Here is a 13345-nt window from a genome sequence, read left to right as displayed (position 1 = left end):
ACCAAGGCAGGTGGGAGCATGTGTCGGGATGTAACTGCAGTTGTGGTTAAGTGTATCAATTGCTTCATGCATGCACGAAAGAATCACCCCACATTTACCCTGCTGTGGAGGGACCCATTTCACAAGCAGCCCACTGGAAGTTGCTGTTACATTCCTTGGGTCAGTATTAGGAAGCAGGAACACTTGGGGGAAGTCCGAGTGGAAGACATGATACTCGAAGGGCATGCACAGAGTATGACAGCAGGGGCTGGCTCGTTTGGTTTAGTCACATACCTCTTTCCCCTGCCACGATCAGCCATGATTGAGTGGAACAGTAGAAAAACAGGGAGGAAATTTAAATATGCAATCAGGCATTATTTGGGATGACTGGGTGTATGTGTATTAGATATTAGTTAACTGAACTGTCAATTTTTGTTTAATCATGAGAATGAGCATTTTAGGTGCTTGAGAAATTACTTTTATGGACTTCCTTTTCTTCCCTTTTTGCTGTAGAGTTGAATGGAGAGGAAGAGTGAGAATTAGTACAATTTCCAGAAAGGTTATTTTAAGAGATATGATCTTAACTCTCAATTTTGAAGCAAGCAGTGATATAACAATATGACCATAATGGGATCGTAGAATCTTTCCTTATAAGGTTTGGGTTGTTTTGGTCCTTACAGGTTTGGGATATAGTCAGTTTTGAAATCCCTTGGTTTATAATTATTATCAAAACAGTCATTTTGACAGTGGTTTGAAAAAAAAGTAAGTGTATTTATTGAAATGTATGTTGGAGAATTGACAAGCTGAACAACACAGAATAATTCAGTTCTGCCACTGCATTTAGCCACCCAGGTCAGCTAAGGTTCACAGATGAAAAGTCTAGTGCAAGCAGAGATAAATCCAGAAACAGCACGTGTGGTTCACACACCAAATAAAAGAAATAAAAACAATAGTAGTGGCAACAAAAACAACCACAAGAGACCAAAAAGTATTTTGTGTGCTCTGGACAATAACCAAAGGCTGCTTGAGTAATATTTTAAAAAGACACTCACCTCTTTTTCTTGTTGCTAAAAACATTTGAAAACTTAAGCTGAAATGTACAATACGCAATAGACAACCTTCCAAAGGCTTCTCCTTGCCAAACTTCCACTTCACTCTCTTTGCAAGGCCAGTTGAAAGAAAATGGGTGTTAAGGTGTCTCATTCACAGTGTCACCAGTAAAATCAGTTCTGCAACCTTAGCTAAGGAAAACCACAATGCACTTCCCACCACGCCGGCTCACCTCTGCGTGGTGCTCCTCGTTCTGTTGAAGAACTTCAATGACTAGTTCAGCAAGACGTATTGTATCTTCGAGCTTTTTGGCAGGAGTGATTAACCGTCCTACATTTTCTGTAGTACAAGAATTTGTGTTAAAATTCAGAGAAAGCGGCAGGCTTGTTTTATGGCCGTGAGAACAAGTGGATAAGAAATTTTGAATAGTTACCAATTTTTACAAAAAGTGTCATGCAAATGTTAAGAGCCACAACATTAGTAGTGAGCAAACCAGAAAGCCACTTTGTTATTATTAGAACCATCATCATTATCATCAAATACATATTAAGAAAAAGCAGTGCTCCAGCTTCAAATTGGCACAGAAAGCTACATTGTCCATGACAGCCCATTTCAAATTGAGTGACACTTTATACACACGTTCTTTAAAGACAGCATAGATAGACTATCTCTGTGACCCTCTAGACTGTGTCTGTGCTACTTGTAGTGGGAAGATGAAGGAGAAGCTCCACCTTAATTGCTGCTATATTAGTTTCCTGGATTCATTTTTAATCATTTGATACTTCAAAATTGTTTTCATCAATAGGCCTGCAAGTTTAACAGGTATTGATTGGACTGTTCATTGAAACAAACAACAGAGTCAAAGATCTGCCTGTTTTAAGTTGTCCAGGGAGGAGATTGAAACTTAATGGACATTCCTGGGCTATTAGGAAGAAGGCCAGATCCAATTATGAAAAGGGTGTAGGGCAGGTTATTGGATGAAACAGTGGTAATTTGTACGTTGGTACAACTGAAATCTTATCAATTTGGTGGCAAGAGCATGGTCAGATTTTTCCTCTGTTTTTAGTTTGTGTGTGTTGAAAAGTTGTGTTTTTATCTGACTCAAGAACAAACTGAACCCTGGTTAAGGTTGCATCCTTTATAAAAGCCAAATCCATGGATGTTGGGCAATGTTGTTAAGTTACCCAAACTTAAAAACATATTTTCCTGGTAGAAAAGAGTAATATTTTAAAATATGAAATATTTTTGTTTGTTTGTTTTTGACCAATGAAAGTATCTGGAGTCTAGTCTGAACTCACAAGGGACCTTGTATTTCATGCTTAGACCCCTTCAAACCCTGAAGCCTCAGGTCAGTTGGAGCCCCTGGGGTATAACAGCAATAACGATCACTTAGCATGATTCTACAGGTAGGTGTGTATGTGGAAAAAAGGACTGCCCAAACTCATTTCATCTATGCAACTGAAGCAGATACATTTTGGCTTTATGATTTTTCTTCCTAGAGAAGACTACTTCACAGAAAGGTGTTTTTATTTATTTTTAAGTGGGGGTGTTTAAATAAACTCATAGGAGGTTGTCCCTTTACAAAAATGTGCCCCATAATTTTCTTTTTGTGAATTTGCTAGCTAGGCAATGAATATATCAGATTACCAGTGACTTAGGATTTAGTAATGAAAAACAAGTTCAGTGAAACGCTAGACAAAGTGAGTGTCCTAGCCTCTCTGGGAGCTAAAAGTGATGGATGGAATTGGGTAAGATTATCGTGGGAATTCAGTCTAGCAGGGACTGGTGGCTGATGTGAAAATGGGCCTTCTGAATTCAGGCCGGTGGAAAGCTCCGTGGTCTCTGCCATGCTCCGGTGGAAATGTGGCTGGATATGGTCAGGACACGAAGGTGGAAACTGCAGGGAACATAACTGTGCAGATCAGGCAGTGGACACGACACTCAGAATACAGGCATGCGTGGAGTCTGGGGGCTGACAGCATATCGTCTGGTCCAGAGCAATAGATAAAATAGATAAGTGATTTGTGTGCTTTTGGAGCACCTGGCCTGTTTCTAATTTCATATATGGACTATCATAATTTCATTAGTAGACTTTCAAGCATTTCTACAAACATACTGTGTATATATGTTTGAGTAATATGTGTAGAGTGAGGTACTTGCATTTTGATAGTAAATATGCATAAGTTACTATATTTTATTAGTTGGTAGTCACATTTACACATCAATTTGCAAAATCCTCATTCTATGCTTATTACCCATTTGACACATACACCCACATACACACATCACACACTTATATACATTTTCTAGTGACCAGACAAGCCTGCACATTAATACAAATCTGCAGGAAATCCCACTTGAGGACATCTTTGAAATCTCTTGCTTTAAAAATAGTAAGCATTGTCCTTTAGGGTGGAATACTCACCAAACGAGGGGAATCCTAGCTGTGTATGACATGTCATGTAGAAATAAAATAATTCCCACCAATATTGCTACACACCTTTATTTTAAAACTGTGAATGATAATCATGTTTGGAGAAATCCAAGATGCTTAAGCGAAGACCACCTGAAGATTTGTTTGAATGTGCAGTCTTTGAGATTGACTACAGTATATATCGGTAGATACATATAGAGCGTACATGTGCACACAGCCATTCAGTAAGTGTGTGCACACATATACAGGCATGTGTACGCTGATGTATATATACAAACAGTATGTTAGGATAACCTTTCGCAATTTTACTTTACCATGCAACCGTTAAGTAAGCAGGTTCAGGATTCGTTAATCTAGAATGCTTGATCTTCCACTTTACCCATGTAGCTAGACTTTCACTTACTTAATTACTGTAATTCCATTGTCTGGAGATCAAGCCACTTTGTTGAGACATAATACTATTTATTTGCATAGCTAACTTAGTAGCTAAATGGCAAAAAATAGTACTAAAAACAACTTGTCTAAGATGTTGTCTTTAAAGAAAACATTGTGCAAAATTCTCTAGTACCTCCTCCCTCCCCCTACAGAGGTCAAGGAGAAATTTGAGATTCTAAATAATTTTTTTGTTCCTTCTGCTGTCTTGAAATGTATTGCAATATTTCTATCACCCAATCTTGTACTAGCTGGAGCACTGATGCAGGAAAACTAAAAATATATACTTAGTAAACATTTCATACAACAGAATTGAAGCTCATAACATATAAAAAAATCATGCATAATGTTATGCAACAACAATGTTATTTTGTGCTGACATTGGGATTTGAAAATGTTGCATATGTCAGACATAGCTAGACAAAAGAAAAATGTGGACATTTGGAAATAAATGCTCTCTTTTGCAAAACCTACAGTGTCAAACTTGAGAGCCTGAGCCTCAGCTTAGGATTCCAAACCAAAACAAATTTCAAAAAGAAAAATGAACAGAAAAGCAAACTACACTAGAAAGCTGCCGAGTAAAGGAATGGTGGGAGTTACAGTCCTTGATTTTGGCCTAGGCTTGCCTTTGAGCCTCCGACAGAGCATACTGATCTGCACTGGATGGGTGAAGGAGGCCCAGGGGGTTGCCGGGGGGCTGCCCGATGGGTGAAGAGGCCGTAAAAAAGCAAAGAGACAAGTGACTTTCACAAAGGGTAACAAGTAAGATGACAACCTCTGAAAAGAACCACCAAACAAGCAAAACTGATAAAACACAAATGGAGAGGGCTGCTGCTTTCTTGGCAGTACCACACCATTACTGGGTGGGAGTCTGGCCAGTGCCACCAGGACCACCCTACAGAGACAGTCAGAGGTTGAAGACAAATACCGGATGTCTTTATCCAGATGGACACAAATGAATGATGGTGGAGGCATCATTAACAAAAGAAGATACACTTTTGTACAACAAAGGACACCTGTATGTTGATAGCTGCTTCTTCCTTCCAGATGACCAGGAATAGGACAAGATACAGTCACAGCTGGGAGACTAGGCTCTTACCCTCAATATGCTGCTTCACTTTCTGCTTACCCTTTCACCTTCTACTTAAACCTCTCTGCGCTTCAGTTTTTTCATCTATAATTCAAGAATATTAATATCTTTTTGCTATGCCTTGACGGGTTGCTGATAAGAGCAAATAAAACAATGCCTGGATCAGATCTCTGCAAAGCCCAAAGTGCCTACAAACGTTTATTGTTCTCTCCAACATTGTGAAAAGGCAGGAATTAATTGCCTTGCAAGAGCAGATGAAGGGCCGTTATTAGTTCAAGTGAGTTAGGGAATATTCTTGCTCCCTTTGTGGAGATGCAACATGTCAAAATCTGTCATTTTGGGGGAAAATGTGTGGTATCTGATTGTTTCCAGCTCATTTAATTATTTTCAATTTGAAATTCTCATGGCTTTTATATTGTGGGTTGAATCATATATAAAAACTTGCCAGCTTATCAAATATGTTACTTGCTATTCCAAATGTTAGAATACCGTAATCAGCACTTGACCCATCTGTCATGTGGTTTACAATATCAGCACAGCAAACATCCTGTAATAATAGCCGCTCCTTCAGTATCAGCATGGAGCACTGTCAGCTTTTCGATGAATGCCCCATTAACCTTGGACCTGCTCCTTTCTAACAGTTCCCGTTTATAAAGCAATCTGTACAGTAAAGGGAGACACACTCCACTGCCAAGTTTGCAACTTGTTTTGCTTGGATTTTCAACTGGGAAAATGAATTTTACTGCAGGCTTATAGGAAATAAAATTCTAGTGACATTAATAAAAATATCAATAATAGGAATAAATATATTCTGGCAAAACTATCTATTAAAAGTAAAAGTTGCTGAAATCTTTTTCTTGTGGGACCACCTCAGTGTTTTGAATGCAGGGCTAAAAAAATGATTGACCCATCTCTTTTTATTTGAAGCTTTTGTTTGTGAAAGAATGTATGTAAATAGAATTTGGAAAAATCAGTTTTAAAAAACAGATATTTAAAGGAAGGCAAAAACTGAGCCTTTTTTTTTATAAAATAGAAAGTTCTTGTATTTTATTTTTCTTACAGTTTGGTCTTTCCTCTCTCTGGCAATATATCTTTAGTAATCCATCCTCCTGGCTTTTTTTTTTTTTTTTTTTTTTTTTTTTTTTTTTTTTTTGCATTTTTCCAAAGCTGGAAATGGGGAGGCAGTCAGACAGACTCCCTCATGCACCCGACCGGGATCCACCCGGCATGCCCACCAGGGGGCGACGCTCTGCCCATTTGGGGCCTTGCTCTGCCTTGACTAGAGCCATTCTAGCGCCTGAGGCAGAGGCCATGGAGCCATCCCCAGTGCCCGGGCCATCTTTGCTCCAGTGGAGCCTCGGCTGTGGGAGGGGAAGAGAGAGACAGAGAGGAAGGAGAGGGGGAGGAGTGGAGAAGCAGATGGGTGCTTCTCCTGTGTGCCCTTATGTGGAATCGAACCTGGGACTCCTGCACGCCAGGCCGACGCTCTACCACTGAGCCAACCGGCCAGGGCTCCTCCTGGCTTTTTAATAAATGTGTTTTACCTGAGTGTGCAATTCTCATGAAATCTCTTTACTCATTCTCACCTCGATAACTGAAGCTGTGTAGAGAAATGCTTGTTCTGGTGGTTCATAAAACAATGAAATGTCCCCCACCCATGAGGCAGCAGATACACTTTCAGCTCCATGGGTCTTGATGAAAATTTGTAGAGGGAGTCCCTGCTGCCAACTAACTGTCCAGAATTCTGACAGTGAGTTTGCCACTATAGAAAAACAAGCTCCCTATTTTTTTTTCCCCTCACAGAGCTAAACAAAAACATCATACCTTGGTTTCCAACTTCATTTACCCAATTACCATTGCTCATGTTTACACAATTAAATCTGCTTGGCTTCCAGAGTTAAATGTGACTGCAGAAAAAACAAAGAGAGAATTCCTCTGCAGGCTCAGCTAAGCCAAGGAAGAGAAGCATCCAGGAGCCAGAGACACTCCAATTAGTCCTTCAATAAACTGACCATCCCTAGTTCCACTGAGCCATTTGCCAGTCCCTGAAATATATGGGAGATGAATATGGTTGATGGGAAGCCGACTTCTACCTAGTTCCAATCTATTGGTGTGTTGCTAAAGATGCCAGTGTTTGTATTATGCTGTTACTAAAAGTAACTAGCCTATGATTTGGGGATAGGGGTAGATATTATGCTGTTACTAAAAGTAACTAGCCTATGATTTGGGGATAGGGGTAGATAAAAGCTGGAGAAGGAATAGAATGTTAAGCAGATAGTCACATCATGCTTTTCAGAGTACCTGTCTCTCTAAAATGATGGATTCATGGGCCACACATTTAACACAGGGTTACAACTCAACACCATTTCTTCAGAGGGGCTGTAAATTGCATATACTTGATCCTGGGCATCCTCATCACTCCCCTTCAGAAGATTCCATCTTTAGGACACTATGAAGTATATGGTAATGAAGATGGTTAGATGAATCATAGATCATTTTCTCTGCTCTTTTCATTGCAGTTATTTTTGTCTCATCTCTATAGCATGCATCTGAGCCTGTCATATTCCTGCTCAAAAGCCTTTAAGAGATCCCTTTCATAGCAAGACAGTGCCTTCCTAACAGAGGCTCACATCCTCTGTTTGACTCCTCTACTTGAGCATGTATGGCCTTTAACAACAGCAAATTATATGTCTGTCTTCCTCTATGCTCAGTGAGTTCTGTACAGTGTGTCCGTAAAGTCATGGTGCACTTTTGATCGGTCACAGGAAAGCAACAAAAGATGATAGAAATGTGAAATCTGCACCAAATAAAAAGAAAACTCTCCCAGTTTCATACCTATTCAGTGCAGTTCAATGTGGGCTCATGCACAGATTTTTTTAGGGCTCCTTAGGTAGCTATCCCATATAGCCTCTACAGACTCATCACTGACTGATGGCCTACCAGAACGGGGTTTCTCCACCAAACTGCCAGTTTCCTTTAACTGCTTATCCCACCGAGTAATGTTATTCCTATGTGGTGGCGCTTCGTTATAAACGCGCCAATATTCACATTGCACTTTGGTCACAGATTCGAATTTAACGAGCCACAGAACACACTGAACTTTCCTCTGTACCATCCACATCTCAACTGGCATGGCCGTGGGCTGCTCTGCTGTATACACAGTGTTTCATCATCATCTGCACATGCGCACATGCTGCCACATCATCCTACAGAAACTGGGAGGGTTTTCCTTTTATTTGGTGCAGATTTCCCATTTCTATCGTCTTTTCTGTGACTGGTCAAAAGTGCACCATGACTTTACGGACACACTGTGTTTCCAGAGCTAGAACAGTGCCTGGCCCAGGGCAGGTCCTCCAATACTGGTGAAAGGAAATCCTCAATGGATCCACCTAGTACATTGCTTTCATGGCAAAACAAATACTAAGTGTTGCAATCTGCATGTAAATGATACTGGAACTTTTAACTCTTACTCAAAGACCCTGGTGTACCAAGATAAATTGCTGAGTAATAAACATTGTAACCTAGACTGCCAAACCAGAGAACAACTTCAGGTGTCTTAATGTGATTCAAAATGATTTAAGATAATTAAAAATAATTGTTATTTAAATTAAAATTGTAGCTACAAGGAAGAAATGGTGCTATTATAATATTTTTCTTTTCTAATTTGGTATCTTTGTCCTTAAGAATGAGCTGTTTCACTTAAGAAAAGTGAACTCAATTCTGGATAGGCTCAGTAGTGGATATCTGTTATTCTTGTATGTACAGTAACCTTCCTTAGGAAAATTGCCTTTCCCGCACTCTATGAGGTTTTGATGAGAATGTCAAGAAATGAATTCTATTGGGGTAGTCTTGTGAGCCATGTCAGCCTGAACATAGAACCTACATCATCATGGGAATTCTGATTGGCTCAGAGATTAACATGTGATCCAAGCATGCCAACGAGACACTTCTCTGGAATTTTATACAGTTGCTTGAAGAGGAAAGCTCATTTTCTTGTAGGGTTACTAGCTAGGATAAAAGCCAGTGCTATCTATAGCCATCTTGTTCCCAATCTCCCTACCTTGAATCCCAGTGTGGGTCAAATAGGTTTGCAAATATGATGTATATGTTTGCTTGCTTATAGTTTGCATTGGGTGTGGGGGACAGGCTGTAATCAGGCAGGGTCGTTATAACCTAAAGCTTAGGTTTAAGACTAAGCCTTTCCCGCCCTTTTAATATTAATATCTTTTCAAAACTAAGCTTTTCCCCACACCCTTGACTGTTGCATGATGTGGGGTGGTGCACTCTCATGAGGAATCCCATTATGGCTCAGATAAGTGACTTTGTATCAGAGACGTCCTTATTTGTATATTGGCTTAAAGGTTTTGATTTCTATACTATAAAATGAGGCAAACCAGAAGCTCACTTGCTTGGTTCCAAAAATTAGCATTGCAAGGAGAAGCAGCCATGATGGTGGAGTGCTTGAAGGAGAAGCCAGTTTGTGCAGAATTTGTGCAGAGAGAAAGAGATGGGGAACAGAGGTTCAGTGAGGTACAAACCTTTGATCTAGGAAACTTGGATGAGTAAGTGGCTTTGGGAGCCCTGAATGGAAAGGGAAGTGTTTTCCCACTGTGTGTATTTCTTGCTTGCTGGGTGCAAGCTAGGATTAAAGCTAATGGCCCACCAGTTCTTGGCTCTGTTGTTTCATTACCATCTGTCTGAATTCAATGTGAACCTGCACGGGCCAGGTGGCTGTGATGGTGGCCGTGGCTACTGGCTTTATACCTAGTCACATTAAAGAAGTCTGTCACCAATTGGAGAGATCAAAACACTTTAAAATTCTTTATCCCTAAGTCTAGTCCTCCAGGTATTTCTTAGCTATGTTGGGCAAAAATTCCTTTTTCTTGCTTAAGCTATATGAGGTTTGTTTGTTTGTTTGTTTTTATCACTTGCTTTATCAAGACTACTGATTTAATACTAATATTAAATCAGTCCCCAAATAAGCTCTCATGTATGTGGTCATAAGCTCTCTGGTGCAGGATCTTGGGGTATCTGGAAGGATGATGAATAGAGGCAAATACTTGACAAGGCCGGGCAACATCCTAAGCAGTTCTTTGGGAACCAGCCCTTGACCTCCATGTCTATGTCCTCCTTGCTATGCATCAAAGACCCTAGTATAGTGACGTCTCCTGCAGCACCTTGCATGTCCCTTTACCACAGTTAGAATGTAATTGCATGTTTTATATCTGTGCTCTCTACTACACTGTAAGCTTCCTGGGGGTAAGGGCTACAGCTGCTTTTGCTCATTGCTCACTTCCCAGATACCTGGCATGAATCTTGGAACTTAGTGGGCATTTAACAAATATGTGTGGAGTTATATTGCAATGTTTTATTTTGAAATTAATGACAAAAAGATCACTCAACTGCCTCCTACATTCCACTGATATCCAAATTGTAATTTCTGGATCAACAGCTTCTGTATCATATGGGTGCTTATTAGAAATGCAGATTTTCAAGCCCCAGCCCAGACCTGCTAAATCAGAATATATGTTTTATCAAGATCCTCAAGGATTTGTATCATTTGAACATTGAATTGAGATACATTGTTTTATATTCCATTTCTGAAATCAAATACTGTGTCTATAGTACACATTTAGATTTTGAAGTTTTCTTTTAAATAATAATATACAAATAATAACAGATAATATATATAATGAGTGCTTCCTATGTGGCAGGCACTATGCTAAGAGCTTTATTTGAAATATGTGATTTAATCTTTGTAACAACCTTTTGGGAGGAGGAAAATAAAAGTGAGGCTTAAAGAGGTCAAAACATTCATTGGAACCAGGATAATGATTTAAATTTGGGGTGCAACAAATCCTGAGTGTCCAGGCTGGTTCTGAGGTACAATCTTCTTGACACTGCATGTAGAAAATTCTAATATGTGGACATTGAATGTCATCAGCTTTATTATTGGAATCTCTGGCTTGAAGTTAATGGAAGTTAATGGCTTGGGGTGCGGCCATTATCTCTGGGCTGAAAGGTAAGGCAGCCTGAACCGGTGGTGGTGGTGGAGGCTCCTGAACAGTGTGCAAAACCCCAGACTAGGGTCACTGACTGCCTTGGTTTTATGACCTGTCAAGTGAAAGTTTGGGGTTAGATGATTGAAGACCCCTTTTCTGATCTTAAATTTTATCACTAGAAATCACAAGTGTTTCATAGTTTAGAAGTGCAACACATGGGCTTAGAAATTAGGCTAAGCTTCAAATTCTGTCTCTACAACTAACAAGCTGTGTGACCTTGGGCAAGATACTTAACATGTCTCTATTGTTATCTCTTTATATTTTCAGATACAAAGAATGATTTCTTTTTCCATTGAGTGTAAATAGCATATTTTAACATTTCTGAAATTTGATGCATTTAAGGTTTGATTGTGTCTAACAATTTAGCTGCCAGCATTGTTTTGTTCTTAGGAGTACATAAATTAATGGTGCGGTTTATGCTTGATGGCTGGCCTTTAAGATTTAATAAAATATGGTAATAAATACCACTTATAGAGTTGTGAGAATTAAATGAGATATGCATTAACTACTAAATGCATACTAAATTCTCAATAAAGGTAGTTGTCATCATAATCAGTAGCATCTCTTTCTAGTAGAAGAGGCGCTGATTTTATATTTATTGGTTTATGGCATATACTGTATTTCCCCATATATATAAGACACTCCTATGTATAAGACACACCTTAATTTTGGGGACCAAAATTTGAAAAAAAATGTATTACATATTGAACTCAAGTTTTATTCATCTACAACAATGAGCACAAAAACAAGCGGGAAATGCAAATTAAAATAATCTACAACCACTGTATAAGACATACCCAGTTTTTAGACCACAAATTTTTCTAAAAATGGTGCATCTTATACATGGGGAAATATGGCATATTTTTAACATATCTTCTTTTCCTTCAAGATTGTCTTTGGTGACAGTGTTGGAAACATCTTTCTTCTTGCCTTCCTCACTTTTTGTAACATATAGTTGAGGTACCAGTCTGAAGGATAATTTGGGCTTGGAAACCCTGATTTATGCATCCTTGAAACAAGAAGAAAGGAAAGAGAAACATTGTGTTTCTTGTGTAAGATACAGAGCATGAGGTGGTGCTTGCTTCAGAAGGGCCTGGAGCATGGTGAGGTGGAATTTGCCTCCCTGGTCCCTTGGGTGGGTGGCTCTGCACTGTGTGTTTGAGCATTGCAAGCTTAGGTGCCTCTTCTTATCTTTCAACTGGCCTTGGACCTATAGGAAGTTGGACTGGAAATAGGGAAAGAGACCGAACTTCAACAAGACAGAATTGTCTTGGAAGTCCTTTGAATGGATTTGTCTTGTTTTAGAAGATTTCTGTCAACTGGGGGGAGAAATGTCTTCAGTTCTTTGATAATCTCAGGAATCCCAATGGCCCTCAGGAAGCCTTCACAATGGACAAATTTCAGCAATGATTTGATCCCAGAGAGATCTGTTACGTTCTTTGGTAGTCCTCTCAGGTTAAAAGTTGTAGGTTTTTTGAATTTATCCATTTAGCGAATAGATATTATCCAACTGCCCACTGTATCAGCTGGAAAGGCTCCATGGAGTAGAGACAATAAAGCATGGTGTTGGAATCTAGAAAGTTCTAGTACAAATCTGCTTGAGACATTCACTTATCCTCTCTAAAACTTAGCTCCCTCATCTGTGAAAGGGGTAAAGATTAAACCAGATGCTCTGATTAAAGTCCTTAGCATACTGCTTTGGGCTATATATAGGTGGGTTGGCTGGCTATCTATCTATCTATCTATCTATCTATCTATCTATCTATCTATCACCTATCTATCATCTATCATCTATAACTGCTTATCTATCTATAATCTATCTATATATTTATCATCTATCTATCTATCTATCACCTATTTATCATCTATCATCTAAAACTGCTTATCTATCTATTATCTATCTCTCTATCTTCTATCTATATCTCTAATTTTGCAAACCTTTGGTGTGTTTGAAGGAAACTTGTTTTATTTCAAGTTCTACCAAAATTTTTATGATGCTCAGAAAATCATACAAGTATTTAATCAAGAATTGAAGTAAAACAGCAATAGTAATGTATTCTCAGAGCTTGCTGGGTTCAGAATATGTGATAGTTTAAATGGAAATATATTAAAAAAATAAATTTATGTGCAGCAGTCAAACTTTTCTTATATAGAATAGCAGCCTTTTACTATTTTTTGGAGATATTACAATTAAACTGAACATTTAATTTCTAATAATGCCACCAGGCAGAAGGCTTAAGTCCACCAGAGTGCTGTCTGCAGAGTCCCACAGCCTCACAGAGCACAGCCTCGCCGAGG

General features: G+C 39.1%; 1 protein-coding gene across 20 annotated transcripts in view; it reads right to left on the bottom strand.

Annotated features, from left to right (window-relative positions):
- Nucleotides 1–13345, bottom strand: part of CADPS (calcium dependent secretion activator) — a 589311-nt gene that overhangs the window by 101619 nt on the left and 474347 nt on the right. For all 20 annotated transcript variants that reach the window (XM_066244444.1, XM_066244445.1, XM_066244440.1 and 17 more), the window contains one exon: nt 1262–1368. In XM_066244444.1, the coding sequence (XP_066100541.1) occupies nt 1262–1368 (107 nt within the window). The remainder of the gene's footprint in view (nt 1–1261; nt 1369–13345) is intronic.

This window comes from Saccopteryx bilineata, chromosome 10 (assembly GCF_036850765.1).
Source record: "Saccopteryx bilineata isolate mSacBil1 chromosome 10, mSacBil1_pri_phased_curated, whole genome shotgun sequence".
NCBI classification, from domain to species: Eukaryota; Metazoa; Chordata; class Mammalia; order Chiroptera; family Emballonuridae; genus Saccopteryx; species Saccopteryx bilineata.
The sequence above is the reverse complement of the archived record's forward strand: the minus strand, read 5'-3'. Positions and strand labels throughout refer to the sequence as shown.